This window comes from Sorex fumeus, unplaced genomic scaffold (assembly GCF_029834395.1).
Source record: "Sorex fumeus unplaced genomic scaffold, SorFum_2.1 ptg000028l, whole genome shotgun sequence".
NCBI classification, from domain to species: Eukaryota; Metazoa; Chordata; class Mammalia; order Eulipotyphla; family Soricidae; genus Sorex; species Sorex fumeus.
The window spans coordinates 3,099,638-3,121,722 of NW_026606085.1; the positions used below are offsets into that span (position 1 = coordinate 3,099,638).

Here is a 22,085-nt window from a genome sequence, read left to right on the forward strand (position 1 = left end):
TAGTAGAGGGGTCAGGAAAATGCCTCAAATGGTAGAGGACAAGCCTTACAGTCTTCTGTGTGAGGCCCTGGGTGTAATCCTCAGCCCTGAATGGCCTTCCAAAGCACTACCAGCATCAAGGGAGCACCCCGGGCTCCCCATTCTCACTACAGGGAGTGGCCCAAAACAAAATAATACATTGGCAGTCTTATGTAAATAAGACTGAGAAAAATAATTTAACTGGGGACTTATCTTTCCCATCTCCCACAGCACTGTCCGTAACAAATTCAGCTTGCACCAACCTGCAGAATATTTTGCATTCTATTATTTTCTGGCTTCCATTTAAATCTCTACCAGATTATAAACTATTCAAACAAACACTGTCACCAGATTATCTATCACAAATCTTGGGTAACTGTCAACAGAATCCTGAAGACCTGGCAATCAAATATGCCAACTTTAGAAAGCAACAAAAACCCATAAATAAATCTCAAAAAAGATCAAAAGCCACAGTGAACCTCAGACCTGTGCAAAGCTGAACAGTCCTGGGTAAATTAGAGGGTGGTAGGTCAGCCTGGTACCTGCCCAGAGCCCCCAGCAGCTGCTTGCTCCCACAATCCAAAATTACCACCATGCCCCCGGCCTGACTCCACCATCTTGGTACAGACCTCACTGAGATATAATCTGCTGAAAATTCAGGTATGCAGGTTTTGACTGAAATCTCCAGGCTTTCTCGGGTCAGGATGTGCTACCTCTCCCCACCTTCCTATACTTCTGGTAGCCTCGGCAGTCACATCCACCCAAAGCTGCCACCCAGTTAAAAAAAGTGACCCCAGCCTTACCTTCCCAATAAAAATACTGAATGCCCTGGACAAACAAAATGACTTTAGTATCTGTATCGCAAACCATAATGCACAGAAGAGAGAAAGAAGAAAAGCGCCTGCCATAGAGGCTGTATGTGTGTGATTGGGGGGAGGAAGATGGGAGGGAAACATGGGACACTGGTGGTGGGAAATGTACACTGGTGGAGGGATGGGTGTTGGATCACTGTATGACCAAAACCCAATCATGAACAGCTTTGTAATGGTCTATCTCACAGATATTGAATTAAAAAATTAAAAAAGAAAATTTACCATGAAAAAGAAACACACACACACACACACACACACACAGAGCAACAGCATCAGGCACAGAACGCAAAAGGAAACCTATTCGTACATTTGCCCAGATCTGTGGTTTTGATTGCTGCAACCTGAAGACTTGACAGCTGCAGAGAAGCAGCTCAAACCTTCAGTGCAATAGAAACATTTTCTGAAAAATTGTGTTGTGTTTTCATAGTTTGCAAAGTGAAGACAGCAGGGATAAAAAAGTTCTCTGCAAAAATCTGCTGGGACTTTGTTCCTCCAAACCAAGCCAAGCAAGCAGGCAGCCTCTTTCTTAAATACTGTCCTGAGGGACATAAAGTCACTTAAGCATTAACAGGGGAAAGTGCCTGCCTTCCACACGTACTCCTTCACCCCCTGCCATAACACACATGGGACCCCATGCACCGCCAGGAGTGATCCCTCAGCACAGAATCAGAAGGAAGCCCTGAGCACTATTGAGTGTGGCCTAAAGACCAAAAAAGTAAGAACAAAAACAAAAATCCTCTTCTGAAACAAAAATAACACTAAGAATATTGCATGCACCTGCCAAAGGGCAAGAAATCAAGGATGAAAACAGTCAGGTAAGTGAAATAAACGTGATCAATTAAATCACTATTAAACACACCCATGACAGAGCAGGGAAATCAAAGCTAGTTTGGCGATCTTTCCATTACGTGATTCAATGAAGCAGAATCCTTCCTTGCTCCCCAAGTCCCCATTAGGAAGTTATTTGGGTATTAACAGGCTGTCACCCCTCTCATCCTTCTCTTTCCTTTCTTCAGGACAATGTCAGTGGAACAAGGGGCAGAAATGGGTATGCAAAATGAAAGCTGGGACTAAAGACCTAGCGCTCTGAAGAGAGGAGACACGATGCTCAAAATTCAAGAGAACAAGATGGAAATGTCCTATGTCCTGCTCTAGGTGGTGACTGTGTGTGTGCGTGCAAATGCAAAAATTCAACCATGCATAAAGATTTATGTTTTACTTATGTAATCTGCACCTTCATAAAACTAAAACCAAACCCAAGCAATCACAAGTCACAAGATCCCCGTGTTTGTTTGCTATTCTTTATTGAAGGGGTCCACATCCTTATGGGATCCCGACCACACCAATAAAACAGACAGGTCCCCCCAGTATAGCAGGAGGCCTGGAAGGGAAGGGGAATGATTTATGATCCCAGCACACCTCCCTGGAAACCAAAACCCACCACAGACAGACAGACAAGGGCAGGGAGAGCTTGCCTCACTCGGGTCCTCTCTCCTCTGCCCCTCTTGAAAAGTCAACACTGGCTATGCAGCACCCCAGCTCCCACCCCCTACCCACCCATAGCAGCGTATGTGGGACCCTCCCCCTGCCAGGGGCAGCCCCGAGGCAGCTTCAACTTTGCTCTTCCTTCACTTTGGTTTGTTCCTGGCAACTCCGTGCCCTCTTCCCTCCTGGAGCCTCCAGCCAGTCATCCCTGCATCTTCTATCACCTACTCGAACCTTCTTCCTCATCTCTAGGACCTGCAGATCCCAGGGCTCCTGGGGAAGCAGCGTCTCGGGCGTCTTCTCTCCTCCCAGCGTGGGCCCTCTCTGCCCAGGACCTGGGACTCACACAGCCGCCCCACTCTCCTTGAGGTCAGGAGCTGAGCGCTGACGTCTCATTCTCGGGGGAGTAGTGTATGGGGGATATCGGGGCCCTGGGGGACGTTGAGCTGGGTATGGCTGGGGCTGCTGGGGATAACAGTTGTGCTTCTTGGGCTGGAAATGCTGGGGCTCGGGCTGTGCGGAACCCCCTCCCCGGGACCGGCCTCCTCCATCCAGGGAGTTTCTGCGGGGACGGTGGGACCTGCGCGGGCTGGGGGGCCTACGCGGAGTGGGGGCCACTGGAGGGGTAACATCCTCAGAGGGCGGCGGGGGAACCGGAGCCTCCCCACCCGCCATCCCTGGCCAGGACTCCCGGTGCTGGGGGTTGCTCTTAAAAGGGAAGCGCAGCTTGCAGTCGTGAGGGGGCACGAAGCGGGCAGGGGGCCTGCGAAGCCCCCCACCCCGGCCCCCAGCACCCTGCAGTCCCTGCAGCCGCAGCTGCTCCTGCTTGAGCCAGCGCAGGCGGCCACGGCGGAAAGCAGGATCCTCTTCCATCAGCCGCGACACGCGCTCCCAGCTCGACGAGGGCGGTGACGAGGGCCGGGCTGAGGGGGCACCATCACTGGGGGCATCCTCCGCCACTGCCTCTGACCCTTGGGGCGTGGTCCAGGTGGCATCATCAGCTGCTTCATCCTCGTCCTCGTGATCCTTTGAGGGAAATGGGTGAGAGAAAGGGAGAATGGGTGTAAGGAAAGCAGAGTCCTGAGCCTGTGCAGATCTGGGAGACTTTCCAAGGTCTCAGGTTGGGGGGTGGTGATATATCAAAGGGTCTTAGAGGGCAGAAGCTGCAGGTTCCAGCCCTAGCATGGCACAATCCCCCAGCACTACAACAGCGGCCCCTGAGTACCACCATGGATGGGCCCTACAGATGGGCTGGATGTCAGTCCCGAGAGGGACTTAGAGATAAGGAGCCAGGAGAACAGGAGCCGGGCACTGGGAGTCAGGTGGGATGACCTCACTCCTCTTCCTAGCTGTGTGATCAGTATCTTTGCTTAAACTCTCTGTGCCTCAGTCTCCCCACAAAGATGAAACCAGAGGACAGAGCAATAGTACATCAGGAAGGGTATTTCCCTTGCACGAGGCCAAACCGGCATCCTATGTGGTCCCCCAGGGTCCCCCAGCACTGCCAGGGCTGGTCCTGAGTGCAGAGCCAGGAGTAAGCCCTGAGCACCACCAGGTGTGGCCCAAAAATCAAAAAAAAATAAAAAAATAAAGATAAAATCAATAACAATGCCAAGACCTGTGAGATGGCCCAACAGGTTAGAATGCAGGCTTTGCATGCAGGATCATCAGGTTTGGTCCCAGGTACCAAATGCTTTGCCAAGAACCAAGAGTGGCATCCAAATACTGGGCTGGGAATAGTCCCTAAATACACCCAGGTACACAATGTCCCCACCAAAAATATAAAAATATAGTAATACTGACTGTAAGGTATTTGGGGCCAGAGCTAGAGTACAGCAGGTAGGGCGTTTGCCTTGCCTGTGGCCAACCCAGGTTCAATCCGCAGCATCTCATATGGTACCTTGAGCCCACAGGAGTAAGTCCTGAGTGCAAAGCCAGGAGTAACCCCTGAGCAACAAAGGTGTGCCCCCCAAAGAAAGAAAAAAAATTACAGGAGTTAAACTGCTGCTTAGAGCAGTATACTCAGTACACCCTGAATATATATTCAGTAAATATATATTCGGTAAATATCTATTCAATATGTGATCTGCTCTGGGGCTATAGCAGCAAAAGGAAGAAAAAATACCTGCCATCATTGCAGTGAGGTGAAACAGATGACAAGCAAGAATATGCAGAAGGCGGAGCAATAGTACCACAGGTAGGCCGCTTGCCTAGCACACAGCTGAACCAGGTTGAAGCCCCAGAACCCCGCAAGGTCCTCCAAGACCCCCAGGAGTGACCCCTGACCAGGGCCAGAAGTAAGCCCTGAGCACCACCAGGTATGGTGCAAAAGCAAAAGCAGGGGCCAGAGCGATAGCACAGCGGGGAGGGCGCTGGCCTTGCACACAGCTGACTTAGGCTCAACCCCCAGCATCCCACAGGGTCCCCTAGCACTGCCAGGAGTGAGTCCTGAGTGCAGAGCCAGGAGCAACCCCTCAGCACCGCCAGATGCGGTCCAGAAGAGCCCCCCAAAAAATATGTACATATACATATACATACATACACATTATTATAGCAATATACTTCTAGAAAAGCTAAATCTAAGTATCATGTAATACCTGTAAGAAAATATCATTGCATAATATAGCAGATACCCTAATACACACCGATGGAGGAGAATAGAACAGGAAATAGGGAGAGGCATCCAGGTTCATGCGATGAATGGGCAGGAAAGGCTCACTGAAAAGTTATCATTTTAAGGCTGGAGCTATAGTACAGCTGGTAGGGCGTTTGCCTTGCATGTGGCTGACCCAGTTTCAATCACTCCCGGTGGTGATTAGTCCCCCAATCACCACCAGGAGTAATTCCTTAATGCTGAATCAGGAGTAAGCCCTGAACACCGCTGGGTGTGACCCAAAAACAAAAATAGAAAGAAAGAAAGAAAGAAAGAAAGAAAGAAAGAAAGAAAGAAAGAAGAAAGGAAGGTAGGTTATCATTTCAGTAAATAACTGAAGGAAATGAGGGGCAAATTATGAGGCGATTTGAGGGAGAGATGTTCCAGGCAACAAGAACAGCAAAGGCCCTGAGGTAGCCAGTAAATTTAAGAACAGTGGAACAATCAGAAGGGACAGTGGAGAGGGAGTATAGCTGCCTTCTACAACCTTCCATAATCCTATAACCTTCCACAACGAAGAGCTGTTGCAAGTGACAGTCTGCTGTCCTTCATTAGGAGGCAAACTGAAGTAGAGCAGAAATGGAGTCTGCTGTGTAACTAGCCCATGGCGAGCACAAAGACTGGCACCCGGAAGGCCCTCGGATAGTTTCTTGTTGAATAAATATATACAAGGCAGGACAGGTGATAACATTATCACTCACAGGGCCACAGTGAAAATCAAACACAGTGATAGAGAACAAGGGCTCAGTACAGCAGCTAGTACAGAGGAAACAGTCAGTCGGGGCAGGGGAGGTCAAGGTGAGCACGTGAGCTGTCACTGAGCAGTCACAAGCACCTTGCACTGTGTATCAGCACTCCTTCACTTTGTCTGCAGAAATACCCAGGTACAGATTCGACCCCAAAGACACTTCTTTAGTTGGTCTGGGTGGAAGTAAGGAAGCTGCCTTTTCTTTCTTGTTTTGGAGGGAGTTAGGGAATGGTACAGGGGAGGGGCACACCCAGTGGTGCTCAGAGCTTACTCCTGGCTCTGTGCTCAGATTTCAATCCTGGTGGGACTGGAGGTCCAAATGGATGCCAGGGATTGAACCCGGTCAGTGGCATGCAAAGCAAACACCTTACCTACTATACTACCCATCTGTTAACAAGAGACTGCCTTTTCTATCTTTTCTTTCATTTCTTTTCTTAAAATTTTTTTCCTTTTCAATTAGTGCCTTGCAAGGCAGCTGACTTACAAATTACATGAGACAAGCTGTTATACTTAAAATATGCTTAAGTAGACTATAGACCAAACATGATTGCCACTCAGTGCCTCTCTTGCAAACCACAGAACCCAAAGGGAGAGAGAGAACAAAAGGGAATGCCCTGCCACAGAGGCAGGGTGGGATGGGGGGATGGGGGGTGGGAGGGATGCTGGGACCCGTGGTGGTGGAGGATGGGCGCTGGTGGAGGGATGGGTACTTGATCATTGTATAACTGAAACCCAAGCACAAAAATTTGTAAGACTATAACTGTACCTCATGGTGTTTCACTAATAAATAAATAAATAAATATATATACACTTAAAATATGAAATATAAGAAGATATTTTAAAGGAAGGGGAGGGAGGTTGGAATCTGCAGGAGGAGGTTAGATCGCTGAAGAATAGAAGGGAAGGAGAGGGAAGGAATCGGCGGGGCTCCCTACCTGGGTCAGAGGGATGACCCTCTCCATGCGGAGCATGCGGTCCCTCAGGGCCTGCAGCTCCCGGTCCTTGCTGCTGTTCTGCAGCTTCACCTCCTGCAGAATCCCCGTGAGCTTGTCAATGTGAGCCCGGAGATCCTCCACCTCTGCCCCGCGGACTCCTTCCTCGCTGCCGCCTCCTCCACCTCCACCCTCCTCTTCACCCACTGTGTCCCAGACATCCCGGGCCACAGCCCTCCAGGCATCTCCGGGCCCCTCGGGTTTGCCGTAGGTGCGACACAGCTCCCGCATCTTCAGGGCAGCCAGGGCCTCGATCTCGGCTCGCCCGTGGCGGAAGTCAGCCAGGGCCACTTCGTAGCAGATCTCCTTCACTGCCTGCATCTTCAGATCAGCCATCGTGGCCCAGCGGGGGTCTTTGCCCTGCAGCCGCCGACGCTGGGGGATCTGGTACACCCTCCGAGGCGCCCTGCGCTTGCCACTGCTAGGCAGACCACAGCGCTTGACGATGGTCTGGACGGTAGTGGGGGGCAGCTGCTCCCGCAAGGAGGAGATGAGCCGCCAGCTCTCTTCACAGGAGCGCTTGTCAGAGTCATCCCCGCTGTCAGAGTCTGCATACTGAAGGGGGGGGGGGGGAGAGGGGGAAGAGGGCTAAGTAGTTCCCAGAGCCTCAACAACATCCCAAAACACCAGAACTGACTGCTCACCCTTGGACTCAACTGCTTAACCTTATCTTTCTACACGATGGAGAAAATGACAGAATCTCCTTCACATATTCTGAGGATTAACGTGCACATGTGTGGAACAGTGGCTGGCAAAGACAAGATGATCCACAGATACTACCTAGGATTTGTGCAAACTTATTATTGCTCAGAACGTGGCTAATGATTTAAAATAAGTCGAATTAAGAACCATCTGAAGTCATAGTACAAGGAGTCTGGAGAGAGGACTCAAGGTTGGCACACCTGTGTGAGCCCCCAACTTAGATCCCTGACTCCATATGGCCCCTGAGTGCCACCAGGTTTTACCCTGGTGGCCCCCAAGACTGCTGGCCCAAGCAGCATCCCATCACTGGGAACCAAACCACCAGACCTGAATCACTGGAGCAAGAGTTTCTGAGAGTGGCCCCCAGGCTTTTGTGCATCATCTAAGACGTTCCAAAAATAAGTAAGTAAATAAATAAGCAAATAATAGTAGGGGTGGTATCTGGATATGGACAGAACGACAGAGGCTGCACAAGCCAATTGGTATCCACAGAGCCCTGGTCCACTGGGAAGAACAGTTCCTGCATCCGAGCATTCCTGCCAGGGTCCCATCTCCTCCTGTCTCCTAAAGGCCAACATTACCCCTCATCTTTGTGCCATTTCTCACGCTAGCTCTGAAAGCATGAAACCAAGACAGAGTTTGGCTGAAGCCAGCCTGACTACCCATATGCCCATGTCATCCCCAGCCAAACTCTCACCAATCGCTGCTGCTCCAGGAGAAGATCTGCCTCCTCTTTTTCCTTCCGGTACTGATTCTCCAGATCCTGTAGCCTGGAAATGGGTAAAGGAGGAAAGAAGAGCTGAGTCAAGTTCTGGAGCCACCTCAGAGAGCATGTAAGAGGATGTTCGGGGTGGAGAGGGAGACCCCAGTGGGCCACAGGGCATGGTGCCCTGTCCTCACACCTCTTTTCCATCTCCAGCTTGATGTCAATGCCCTGCTGCTCCAGAAGTTCCTTCTGAGCAAAGTTCCAATCAACAGGCTCAGAGGGTGGTCCTGGAGGTGGAGGGACCCCTCGCTCCCGCTCCAGCCGTGCCTGTTCCGGGTGATTGAAGCGGAAAACGTGGTTCTTGCCCATCACAATCCTATTCCCTGGAGATGGGAGAAGGCAATAGTGAACCCACTTTTCCCTCCCAGCAGCACACGAGTCCCTACCCTCAAGGTGTACAGAGCTTTGCCCAAACATCCTAGTGGCCCTGATACCATCCCTCCCTTCACTCGAGTCTGAGGCAGACACAGTCGAGTCTTCTCCCATCCCAGACCACTTAAGGGAACTTTCTAATGCCCTAGAAAAAGAAAAGAACCCCAAACCTGAATCCTTATTTTCACTTCCCCACTCTTTCTTAATATCCCCAAGTGTTTCTTCTATTTCTGGGCCCTGCCTCAGGAATCACCCGGAAAGCTCTGTTCTGGGACTTCCTATGAACAGCCATGTCCAGAACCCTCACTTCACAGCTGACTCCAGCGGCCTCTACCTGACTTCAGCACAAGCGGCTCCGTCACCAGTTTCCCATTGACATAGGTCTCAGCTCCTTCACAAGGCTCCAGCGTGACCACCACTGAGGGAAGCAAAAAGGAAGGAAGTAAAAGGAAAATTAGGTCTTGGGGAGGGAAACTCTGGCCATAGATTCCCACCTTGCATTAACCCCCAAACCATACATGCACCCCCAGTACCTGTCGGGGTGCCATGGCCCCTCTGGTAGCAGGCAGCGCAGGAAAGGAAGAGCAGAAGGAGGGTTAGAGCCCCAGCTACAATTCCCAGGAGCCTCTTCTCAGGGCTCCCGACTTATCCACCACCCTCCTCCCACGCAAAGCCTGGCCAACAGTGGTTCTAAGGTTTCTTTTCTCATGCCCTCTCTCATCAGGACTTGCTACTTCTGCTCAAAGAAGTATATTTCTTCCTTTTCAACCAATGTTCCCAGAAAGGCCTGCAGTCCTCTAGGAGGTGCCTGGTCCACTTTTGCCTGAGGCACCTTGCAAACTGCCACCAGACTAATCTTGAAGCACAGGGTCTTCACAAGACAAGTTAAAGTCCACCCAATCCAAACATCAACCAAGACACTCCCCAATCCCCTGTGCTCATCATAGAGCTGGCTCCTTCCTGGGATACAAAGATACACAAGGCAGCAGCTTTCCTGGCCCCTAAGAGACGTGCCTCAGTGTCACAGAGGGATCCCTGTACCCCAAAGGTTCTGCAACTCCCTAGCTGGAAGGCACTGACCAAGTCACCTAATGTATGTAAGTTTCTTTCAAATGGGATAATAAAGTCTCTTTTTTTTTTGGACCACACTTGGAGTTTCTCAGGGGTCATTCCTACCAGGGCTCAGGGGACCATATGGGATGCCAGGGACCAAACCCAGGTCAGCCGCATGCAAGGCAAGTGCCCTGCCTGCTGTACTGTCTCTTAGGCCCTCTGAAGTCTTTCTCTACAGTGACTGAAATGCTCCGCTAAAGTGATATGTAAAAGTGAGTATTATTTATGCTAGAAATCATAAAGAAAACAAAGTGAACTGCAACAAGAGACAAAGAGAACTACTGATACTGAGAGTACGAAGAAAGCTTACAGCCAGAGGACTAGAAATGATTATGGGAATTTGGTAACTTCTGAGCCAAAGCTTGAAGGGAGACTTGAATTTCAAGGGACAGAAGTGAATGAGAAGCCAGTCTGATAGTTCAAAGGCAGGGATGCATACTTTGCATGTGGGAACCCTGGTTTCAATCCCAGAACTACAAGGTCCCCAAGCAATGCTAACGAGTGGCCAAAAAAATTAAAACAAACAAACAAACAAAAACCTCCAGCAACATCAAACGGGAAGAGGAAGAGGACAGAGAGAGCTAAAGCATCACTAACAGCAAAGGAGGGCAGCCAAGGAGAGGATGAAGTGGCTGTGCACAAGTCTATCGCCACCTCTGTTTGTCATCAGGTCCCCAATTCCATTTATCTGCTTCACAAACACTGTCTCTCTACTGTTTTCCAGGCAGTACTGTAGGCCCTGGAAAGGAAATAAAGCCCAAACCAGGGGACAGAGTGATAGTACCGTGGGTAGGGAGCTTACCTTGCACATGGCTGACCCAGGTTCAATCCCCAGCACCCCACATGATCCCCAGATTCCCACTGGAGTGCTCCATGAGTGCAGAGCCAGGAACAACCCCTAAGCATTACCAGGTGTGTCCCAACATTTAAAAAAAAAACAAATACTAAAACCACTACTTTCAAAGAGCTCATTCCCATCTGCTAATAAATAAGCCACCAGATAATAAAAAGTTCGGAAGAAACTGGTGCTACAGAGGGAAAATGGGGCCTTGCAAGGTGATCTTGCTCCAGTCTCAACAGACCAATCTCAGAGTCCATAAGAAACAGTCAGTGGCAGCCCAGCAGGGTGCACGGTCTGGAATCGGGAGCATTTGTTATTCTAGGGGCCTTGAGACAGACAGAATGGAAGCATTTTCCTGCTAACACAGAACCAAACAGAAGCCTAATAGCCTTAAACCTGAGCAAAAGTCATATGACAGTGTTTTTTCTTGTTAAAATTGTGCTGATGGGGCGAGGAAGTAGCTTAGAAGGCTAGAACACATGCTTTGCATAAAGGAACCGCAGATTTGATCCCCAACACCACAAGATAGCCATAGAACGACTATGTGGCCTCCACAAGTAATTAAAATCGTGTTGACTGTATTTGCCCCCCACTCCACCACGGATAACGAAACAAGGTACTCCCTCCACAGCTCTGAGAGCATAAGCTCTAGGGTAATGGAGGGCCTTTATGTGCCACTTCCTGCCTTCCTGCCCAACTTACTCCCCAGACAGCAAATTTCAACTGGGAACAATCTCAGTTGGATCCAACTGAACCAAAATCTATTTGATAAAGGAGAGACAGAAGAGACGGAGACAGAAGGAAACAGAGACAGAGAGAGACAGCAGCAAGGAAAATCATATCTAGGTAAAGGGACTTGGAAAGATGCAGGAAGGTAAAGAACGGACATAAAGAGAAGACAAAGCCACGCAGAGCACTGGACTGAAGAGGGGAAGAAAGAAAGGGTCAGAAAACGGGAAAATAGGCAAAGTGGGAGAGTATGAAAACAAAACATCATTAGACCTCAAATAAAAATCAGTTTGTTGGGGCTGGAAAGAGTATAGCAGGTAAGGTGCTTGCCTTGCAGGCACCAGATTTGGATTTGATCCCCAGCACCCTATGTCCAGCCCTGCCAGGAGTGATCCTGAGCACCAGTGGGTGGGGCCAAAAAACAACAACCAGATGCACTGGGCCGGAGAGCTATCACAAAAGGTGGAGCACCTGGTTTGACTCTGACCCAGCACCTTCAGGAGTAGCCCCCATCTCTCTGGGGTGCTGCCCTCCCAGATATATGCTCTAGGGGCTAAGGCTGTAGCTCAAAGTGATAGAACACATGCCAAGTCGTGTGAAATCCAGAGCTTGATTTTTGGCACTGCCTTCTGTCCCCAACTCAACAGCCACTGGGTGTGGTCCTGGTGGCCCCAGACAATTATTTTAAAAATTCAAAATCCACCTGCACGGAACGAGTGCTATTTTGTTGAGTGCTGTTTTGCTGTTATGTCAATGAACTAAACCTTCACCCTTAGGGCTTATAATTTTTAAAAGCTGTTGCTGCAGTCCTAGAAATAGTCTAGAGGCTTAAAACATTTGCCTTGCAGGCAGCTAATCTAACCCTGGATTGATCTCAACACTGCAGATACAGTCCCCCAAGTACCACCAGCGTGTGGCCCCAAACACCCAAAAATAAATAAGTAAAAGCCTTTGCTAATGTCCTATAAGGACTAAAAGTCTCTGAAGTTTTGGAATTAAAAGGAAACAGGTCTAATTCTCAGACACCTTTGCAATGGTAGCTGGATAGATAAATTTTCTAGAGAAAGTCACATACTCACTGAAAGACAGAGCAATAATACTAAGGGGGGGTGCTTGGCTTGCACGCGGCCAACTCGGGTTCAATCCTCAGAACCCTTTTTGGTTCCCTAAGCCCATTAGGAGTGATGCCTGGGTACAAAAAAAGGAGTATGCCCTGAGCACCACTGGGCATCCCCTCCGCCCCCCCAAAAAAAGTCTAGAAAAGCATAAACAAAAAAGCACAGGGTTGGGGGCCAGAGAGACAGAAAAAGTGCAAGATACTTGCCTTGCATGTGACCAACCCCAGTTCAATCCCCCCAGTTGTATATGGTCCCGAGCTGCCAAGACCATTGCCAGGAATAATCCCTGAACACTGAGACTAAGTTCTGAGCACCACAGCTATGAATGAAAACAAACTGACTGGGCTGAGAGCATGCTCTACTGTGGGAGACCTGGGTTCAATCTTTGGCATTATATCACTCCCTGAGCATCCCCAGAAGAAACCCCCAAGCAACAGAGCCAGGAATATCCCAAGCACTGCCAGGTGTGGCCTAAAAATTCCACAAACAAAAAAGATGACCAGAATGTACATTTATATTTGATCTTATATGACTGGAGGTAGGGTTTTTTCCAAGAGATTAAGCTGTCTAGGAGTCCTTCCAGTGATCCTTGACCAGGACAGTGGCTCAATGCAAAGCTTCAAGGGTCCAGTGCTTCTCAGGCCCTCTGGTGCTCAGGGACCATGTGGCGCTAGGAACAGAATCAGGGTCTGGGGGCTGGTGAAACAGTGAGACAGAGGGCTGGCCGGGCACTTGTTTTGCATGAGCTCAACCCCATAAGGTCCCCTAAGCCCTGCCAGGAGTGATCCCTGAGCATAGCTGGTGTGCCCCCCAAGGGGGGAAAAAGAAGAGAGAAAAGAATCAGAATCAGGTCTGGGATGTTAACCCACTGGTACAGCACATGCACAAAACCCAAAGCTCAATTCAACACTTCATGCCCCCCCACCCCCGCCAGCCCTCAGCCCTGCTGGGTATGGCTCTGGTAGCCCCCAAAGCACCGCCTGGCAAAGCAGCACTGTGGTCCAGGATCTGGGTCAGCCACAGAGTTCTGGTTCAGCCGAGGGGACCCTCACCACTCCCCACTCATTGCAACACTCTGCACTCGCACGGTGAGGGGACTGGGGTGGGAGTTGCAAACATTCAGACCCTTGGGACTCTCCCTGAATCACCATGACCATGAAGTCCTTTAGAGCGGGCACAACCCTTCAGGCCTCTGGTGTGTGGGGTGAAGCAAGGGAAATCTCTCTCCCCCGGTGTGGCCATTCAATTCTCGTCCCCAATACCTTCTCCATCCAACTGAGGGATACTCCGGAACAGACAGTGTTGCTCCCGAATAAACTGTCCTGTCAGCTTGATGTCCACATCCACCTGGCCAACCCTGGGGAAGCAATGGCCAACATTCATGAGCAGATGCCCAACATTCATGAAGCTCCTTTTCAACACCAGTTCATCCAACTAATGGGCCAAGCATGATCATTCCCATTTCACAGAATTAGCTGAGGCTCAAAGAGGTAAAGTAGCAGACCCCAGATCATGCAGCCTAGCAGCAGGAAAGCTAGGATGTAAGTGTAGATCTGCCTGACCCCAAAGTCCATGTCTTTAGTCACTGTGTCATGGAGCAAAGGGGAAAAGGGAACTTGGATCGGGATGGGCACTCTCAACTTTGGGTCACAATTACAATTAACCTCTAATGTAGATTATCCTGAGGGCTCACTTGTTACCCACGAAGATCACCCATATATAAATGTCTGCGGTGGGAGAGAAAGGGGAAACTTCACCTCTTTAACTTCAGAGAGTGACCTAAGAGGCACCATATAGCATTAACCAGGAATGCCCCTGCCCTTCAGCACCGAGGCTCAGGTGAACATGCCCCTCAATAATACGGGCTGGGGCCATAATTCCCACCTCCCCACCCCATAAGGAAAGATCCCACCAATGAATGCTAGGGACAAGGGTGCAATGGTATGTTCCACCAACTCTTCTACTCCAGTAAATCCCCACAAGCACTGGGTCAGCTGGTCCCAGGAGGTATCTGGCCCACACTCGAGTGGTGAGAAGAGATAGTTCTGCCACTGACCAGCTAGACTCAGCAGCTTCTCAGGAAGCTAAGGAGGCAGCTGTCCAAAGTGCTCAGTATCTCCAGTGAAGGTGAAGTCGACCCTCTACAACCATACCCCAAAAGGAGAGGCTGCCCCATAGGTCAATCAACGCTACCTGGTGATGCCATCTTTGATGTGGTAAAGCAGACATTCAGACATCAGGGGGTCTTCATTCAGGTTCACCAGGTGGGGAGTCTGAGGAGGGGAGGGGGAAGAATAAGAGTGGTCAGTAGACATCTTCCAGCAAGGCTGTTCTTTCCTTTTTCTTTTTTTTGATTTGTTTGTTTTGGGGCTACACCCGGCAGTGCTCAGGGCTTCCTCCTGATCCTGCACTCAGGAATTACTCCTGGTAGAGCTCGGGGGACCATATGAAACATAGGGGATCAAACAAAGTCAGCTGCATGCGAGGCAAGCACTCTACCAACTATACTGTATCTCCAGCCCCTTTAACCCACAATTCCCTTTTTTGGAGGGGTCACACCTGGCGATGCTCAGGGGTTAATCCTAGCTTTGCACTCAGAAATTACTTCTGGTAGTGTTTTGGGGACCATATGTGAAGCCGAGGATCAAACCTAGGCTGGTCACGTGCAAGGCAAATCCCCTACACACTCTACTATCGCCACGGCCCTCGCCCCCAGTTCTTAATGAACTCTCCCACCCTCCCAGATCCCACTTATTCAACTCACCTCCAAGGAAGTTTGGCCTTCGCTCTCCTTCCTCACAGGGGGCCGACAAAGCCCCTACCCACATGTCTCTCCCAGTTCAGCAACCCTTCCCTATGTCTTCAGAGGCCTAGCAGATTCCCTGACCCAGAACCTTGGAAAGTCTCTGCCCTCCTCTCTGCTTTCCTTGTGTCCCTCGCCATCATTTCTTCCCTCAATACGTATCTAGAGAGGAGCTGCAGAGACAGCTCACTGGGCTGGGTACACGCTTTGCACAAAGGCCTCGGTTCAATCAGTGCAGCTACATGATCTCCAACTACTGCCAGTGTGACCCAGAAACAAAACAAGCCAAAATGTTTCTGAAGAGTAAAAGAAGAGATTGGTTAGGGCGCTGATAGCTCCCACCCTTCATTCTAGCTTGAATTTCTATGCAGCAAAGATCACCTTTATAACTAACAAATTTTCAGTATCAGCTCAAAGGAAAATAACTCAGACGCCAGGGAGCTAGCCCAAGAGGCTCAACACATGCCGAGCATGCGCGAGGCACGAGTTTTTGCTTTGCTCTGTTTGGTTTTGGAGCCACACCCAGTAGCGCTCAGGGGCCACTTCCGGCTCGGTGCTCAGGCTCGCTTCCAGCAGTGTCCAGTGGACCATGCAGGCCTCTGGTGTGTGTTCCAGCCCTCTGATCTAGATCCCATGCCTCATATCCTGAGTCGGATCCTCTGCAACTCAGCCCTGCCCCAGCACCACTAGTAGAATAGCTCCGGGACCTAAAATCACCAGGTAGAACCCCTAAAAAGAGCAGCAAAAAATAAATCTATAAGAAATAAAGCAAACCCACATCTTCTAACAGGCCCCCCTTGCCCTTTCCTAATCACTGCTTGTCCACGGCCTCACCAGAACTTACCTGACCAATCCATCGCACAGACCTGATCCTTATTCTGCTCCGTGTTGAAAACACAGCCATTCCCTTCCCCCAAAGCACTTTTCCTGAGTTCTGTTTCTCCTGACACTCACGCCCACCCCAGGCATGTGGCACTGGCAGTACATGAGCCTTGCTCCCTCTCACTCCCTCTCACCCCGGCTGCCAAGCCCAGAGAAGTCTCCCTCCTGACCGGCTGTCGTCTCAGTACACATTTGTCTGTACCCTCTGCACCATCCTGCCACAGGCCTGCCTGGATTCCTGCCAACTCTGTTCATATCACACCATGGCTGACCTCCCATAACCATCTGACTTGACCTTGCCTCAAACGCTGGAGCCCCTGGCCCCTTCCAGGACAGGGAACGAAGCACCAATCCAAGCCCCTCTGTGGGTCCTGCTCTTCTCTTCTGTGGTAAAACGCCTAATAGTCGACTGAGTACGCATTCCAGAAGCAGACTTTTCACAGATCAGACTACCAGGGAGGGCCTGGAGTTGCTCTCCATGTTCTCTTGCCTGAAACAGTCTTATTTCTGGCCCCACCTCACCTCTACCTGTCAGAATCATTCACTTCCTTCACAGTCCTTACGTCTGTCTCAAATGCTACTTTTTTTTGGGGGGTGGGGGGGTGTCATGCCCAGTGATGCTCAGGGGTTGCTCCTGGCTCTGCACTCAGGAACTACCCCTGGCAGACCATATGGGATGCTGGGAATCGAACCCAGGTCGGCTGCATGCAAGGCAAACACCCTACCCGCTGTGCTATTGCTCCAGCCCCTCGAATGCTACTTCGTAAAATTTTCCTATGCCATCCAACCCAACAAAATATCCCCTGCCTACATTCTACAAGAATTTACTGTGGTATTTCTATGGTGAAGATCCTAGTAAGCTTATAGGCAGGACATAAACATGAGTTAAGAGACAGAGCATTAGTACAGCAGGTGCTTGATTCTGGGAATCATCTGGGTTTGATTCCCATTCCCCCATATGGTTCCCTGGGCACTTCCTGGAGTGATCCCTGAGTGCAGAGCCAGGAGTAAGTCCTGAGCACCACCAGTTGTGGCCCAAAAACCAAAACCAAAAACAAACCAAAAAAAGGAGTAAAAACAGATGCTGCGATGCTGTTAGAAAGATCAAAATCATCTTGAAGAGGTAAGAGTTCGTGCAGAGATAATCTTACAAGTGGCCGATAATGTTTCATAGTAGTCAGAGTAGATACTGATCTTTTCATACTCTTATTAGCTCATTCATTCATTCATTCATTCATTCATTCATTCCCAGGGAGCTGAATGCCACTGTGTCCTGGAAGGGCGCACACAGAGCTTTACATACATGGAGGTGTAGGTTTGATCTCTGGCACTGCTGGGACTGACCCTGACGTATGTGCCAGAAGTTGCCCCTGAGCAACACTAGAAGTGGCGCCCCCCAAAAATTAAAAATTTAGTGTCTCACACAAGCTAGTTGGTTTTTGAGGATGAGGAGGACATGGACATACCAAAGAACCTCAGTGGGGTAGGAAGACTCTATCAGAAAGTAATCTGAGGGGCCAGAGAGATAGTACAGTAGGTAGGACGTTTACCTTCCAGACAAACAACCCAGATTTGATCCCTGGCCCCCATATCGTCCTGCAAGCCCACCAGGAGTGATCCCTGAGCACAGAACCAGGAGTAAGCCCTCAGCACAATGGGGTGTGGGACAAAATCAACAATAAAAAAAAAGAGAAAAACAGCCTGAGAGCTAGTCTTTGAAGATGAGGATATGGACACACTGAAGAAAAACTATTACAGATGAAAGAAGACTGAATAAAAACAGAGGCATGAAAGCATGGAGTAACAGCTAGTATTTGAAGCCTTGTAATTCTCTGGGGGCCCCAAAAGTGACCCTTAAGTTATGTTTAAGATAGCATGAATACAGTGTGTATCCTCAATAATCACTGCTGCAACATTTCCTCTTTCCTGAGTGATGCTCATATCCCCTCTCTACAACTGAGGTATCAGACCTGCTCTGGGACTGGCAAACACTGATGGGCTCAGAAAGCTGAAAGCAATCTACCCCTAGAGAGAAGGGACATGATTCAGAGCAGTGTTTTGCTATCTCTGTTCAGTCCTAGAACCCTTTGTTCCAATGAAACTTTACCTACAAGCCTAATACGTCAAGCAGATAAGCTGAAAGCTCTTTAGGTCAAGGTTGGGGGAAGGGAACCCAGAGTTGATCTCTATCCCCATCCTCCCATCTCAAGACCTGTAAAGGAAGATCCAAGCAAAAAAAAAAAAAAGGCAATAATTTGGGAAGTCTTGCTGCCTTTCAGGATGGGAGGACGGTTAAGAATAAAAAAAAAATGGTGGGGCTCACACCTGGCTGTGCTCAGGGGTTAGTTCTGACTCTGTACTCAGGAATCACTCCTGGTCGTCTCAGTGGACCATATGGGATGCCGGGGATCAAACCTGGATTAGCCACATTCGAGGCAAGTGCCCAACCCACTATACTATCATTCTGGTCCCAACTGGTAAAAATTGTGCATACCTGCCATCTGACCCAAAGTTTTCACCTCTGGGAAGTTTCTCTACAAATAACAGACCGATCTAGAAGATTATCCGATTATCCATAGTGACGTTGTTTATATTAACAAAAAGTAATCTAAATGGACATCAGTAATAAATGGTAAGATATACCTAATAGATAAGAAACAGATAACAGCTATAAATAAACTGATAATGGTTCTAAATTACCCTACATCTTTGCAAGATTCTGATGCCATGAAAAACAGGCAGAACTCTGTTCTACATTATTACAAGCTGAAACTGACGGCATTCCGCCACTACTAGCCCTTTGTGTGCACGCATCTGGATAATTATACGTAACACATGCCTGCACAGGCAGACCACTTCGGGAGGAACAAATACAGCAGGAACTGATAACAGGCTTGTCTCTGGGAGTGGAAGCACAGGGTGAGAAGGGAAAAAATTTCCCCTATACCTCACACACCTTTTAAGTACTATTTTACTGTTTCCTAGCTTTACAAAAACAATTTAAAACCTCTTCCCATTGGTCCTTTATAGGTAGCATTCCTGGCAGTGTGAGGCCTCCAGAGAACAAACACCCACAACTACTAGTTTCTTCTGCCATTTCTCCAACTCTGTAACTACACTGCAAACACTTCATCATGTATACAACACCCCACAGCAACTGTAGGCCAAGCTGCAAGCCATCATTAGTCCCTCCCGTACAGGCAGGCCTCAGAATAATGCCAAAACCCTGGTACTGAGCTCCAGACCAGGCGCCTCACACACACACACACACACACACACACACACACACACACACACACACCACGCAAAACCTCTTGTTGCCTGCTGTGTCTCAGACAAGACAAATCCCTCTCTTCTTTTCAATCCTTTTTCAATGACCACTACTTGTTCAGACTCCCAGATGGCCCTGATCTCAGGGTATCGCAAGGCCCCTTCTTCTCATAACTCCATACCTCCAATAAACCACCCGCAGAGACCCTGTCAGGCCCTGGGCACAGCGTTTCTGACTAAGGACCTGATCCTATTGTGGTTTCTTTATATCATGAACCAAACGGGTGTGACAAGCTCCCTGGTGGAACTGGAAATTCCTGCCTTGCTCAAACTGGCTCCCATCATTCCTTCATCAGTACAAATGAAGCTGTACTGGCTGTCTACAGACAGCAGTCATTCTGATTAGCCAGTCCCTGGACCACGCTGGTTATTCGATTTTAGGCATCATAACTGTCTCCAACTGAGCCTGATCACTCTTGCATGCTTTCTCACCCAGCACCTACTACTCTTCCAGGTTGCAGGCACATGTCAGAGCTGGTGTGCCCACTCAGCTGCCACTGTCTAGTATTTCCTTGGCATACTGTTCTTCCTGTCCCTCTCTGGACTCCCCAAATCATGCCCATTTTACAATCTCAACCTTCCATCCCATTTTCAAGAGAAAACAGTTTCCATGTATCACCACCTCTTTAAACTTCTCAAAGCATTTATAATCAGCATCTTACAATATACAGACTCCTCCTCTGTTCCCTTTCTTCCTTTAGAATTTTGGGGGGAGGAGGGATTCTTGGGCCACAGCCAGCAATGCTCAAGGGTTACTATGGCTCTGCAATCAGGAATCACTGTGCTCAGGGTACACCATATGGGATGCCAGAGATCAAACCTGGGTTGGCTGCATACGAAGCAAGTGCTCTGCCTGCTCTACTATCACTCCAGTCCCCCTTTATAGTCTTGTCTTCCCAAATTACCCTTTAAAGTGTTTCTGAAAGTTATTTTTTGGTAAGTAATACATGCACAGGAGACAAAATTCATTTGACAGAAGACTATATACATAAGAACTCTCTATGCCAACTTCCCACTTCTTTATGACTGGCACAACGAGTTTCTAATAAATCCAAAGAGAAGCTCTATGTGCAACCTGCACGGAAGGATATATTTGCAAACACCAAGCTCTTAAAATTCTCAAGGGCAAAGAGCCTGTCATCCTGTGGCCCCTTGTCCTTGACGACCTTCATTTAATAAACACTCAGCTTTCTGACAGTAAGAGGCAGGGAAAAGGCAGAGAGAGGAAGTGGCAGAAATGATGATCATGGGACAATTCCGAGACCTCAGAGCCGAGGGTTGGAACTTATTACCTTGCCATACCCAACCCCCTTCTCTAAGCATCAGTCTCCTAAATGTCCCACCTGATCCCTCGCTCACCTTCTTCGGAGAAAAGACACCCACAGTTCCCCCATCCTCCCGAACGGCCACTCCCATCTCAGCCAGCAACGCTTCTCTGAGGACAAAGAAGAGGCATATATTGCTTTTATCATCCAGACCCATAAACTCTTTCTCCGTAGAGCCTGACCTTCTCTTGCAACCCTCACCCCCTCACATTCTACTGCCCCTCTGTACCTCTCCATCCTCAAGGCTTCCGTCTTGCGTAACTTCTCCTCCCAGGTCTCATTCAACTCAGCTATAATCTTCTCAGTCTCCTACAGGACAAAGATGGGCAAAGATCAGTAGTCTGAGACATTCACCGTGGGGTAACACTGCTCCCAGGATCCCTTCTTCCTCTTCAACCCTGGCTATGGAGAACTAAATTCCCAACAGCCCCAGACCTCAATCCTTGCCAGCTCCAACTTCCTACCTGCAGCCTCTCCATGGCCTCCTCAGGCCCAATCTGGGGTTCAGAGGTAGGAGATAATGATGGCTCCAGCTCCCCATTGTGTGCGGGGGGAGATGAGGGTAAAGCTGGGACAGCGGGAGATGATAGAGGAGACAAAGCACTTCCGGAACTCCCCTCATCCACCTTTAGGCCTAGGAGAGAGAAAGAGGTAAGAGAATAGGCAGACAGAATAGGAAGATGAAACTGCTTCAAGACAGAAGGACTTTAAAAGACATCTGGTCAATCTACACCAAGCATGGAGTCCTTTTACCGCAGCTTTGACAAACGGTACCTCGTCTCTGCTTGTTCCCTGAAAGGATGGGGAGTTCATGACTGAATGAGGCAGCCAGTTCCTTCCATTGTTGGATGACTTGCATCACTGAAAGTTCTAAGCCATATTGGGCTGAAATCTGCCCATGTCACATGTGCCTGCTATTTCTAGTTCTACCCTTTGGGATAAAAGAGACCTTAACGTTTTTTTCTCTTCCTTACCAATCTCTTCCCAGGAACTGAAACCTTTATTTCCTTCACTGTGCCCCTAAGGATTCCCTTACTGTCCTAAAAGGATGGACCCCAAGAGTGAATGCAGAGTTCACACCTCATGTAATCACCTTGGCTTAACATCTAACATAGATGCTGTTGCTATCAGTAAATATGAGCATATGTTAAAAAAAAAACCATTTTTTATTCTTTTGAAGCTGACAGTAACATTTGTCAAAGCAGGTGTCTTAACAGCCTGCACTTAATGATTTACCATTTGAACCTTAAATACATAACTTGCCATTTTCTAATATTTCAGTAGCTTCATGGGCCTGTCCAAGTTCTCTGAATTCTGACTCTCTTCCAGAGAATCA

The 22,085-nt window shown here is 49.0% G+C and overlaps 1 protein-coding gene across 2 annotated transcripts in view; it reads right to left on the reverse strand.

Moving 5' to 3' along the window:
- Positions 1-2,172: 2,172 nt before the first annotated feature.
- Positions 2,173-22,085, reverse strand: part of KIF1C (kinesin family member 1C) — a 28,010-nt gene continuing 8,097 nt past the window's right edge. For both annotated transcript variants that reach the window (XM_056114925.1, XM_056114926.1), the window contains 10 exons: positions 21,214-21,383; positions 20,979-21,058; positions 20,784-20,859; positions 14,603-14,682; positions 13,672-13,766; positions 8,943-9,026; positions 8,373-8,559; positions 8,168-8,240; positions 6,712-7,323; positions 2,173-3,401 (listed from right to left, as the gene is read on the reverse strand). In XM_056114925.1, the coding sequence (XP_055970900.1) occupies positions 2,718-3,401; positions 6,712-7,323; positions 8,168-8,240; positions 8,373-8,559; positions 8,943-9,026; positions 13,672-13,766; positions 14,603-14,682; positions 20,784-20,859; positions 20,979-21,058; positions 21,214-21,383 (2,141 nt within the window). In that variant the 3' untranslated portion in view covers positions 2,173-2,717. The remainder of the gene's footprint in view (positions 3,402-6,711; positions 7,324-8,167; positions 8,241-8,372; positions 8,560-8,942; positions 9,027-13,671; positions 13,767-14,602; positions 14,683-20,783; positions 20,860-20,978; positions 21,059-21,213; positions 21,384-22,085) is intronic.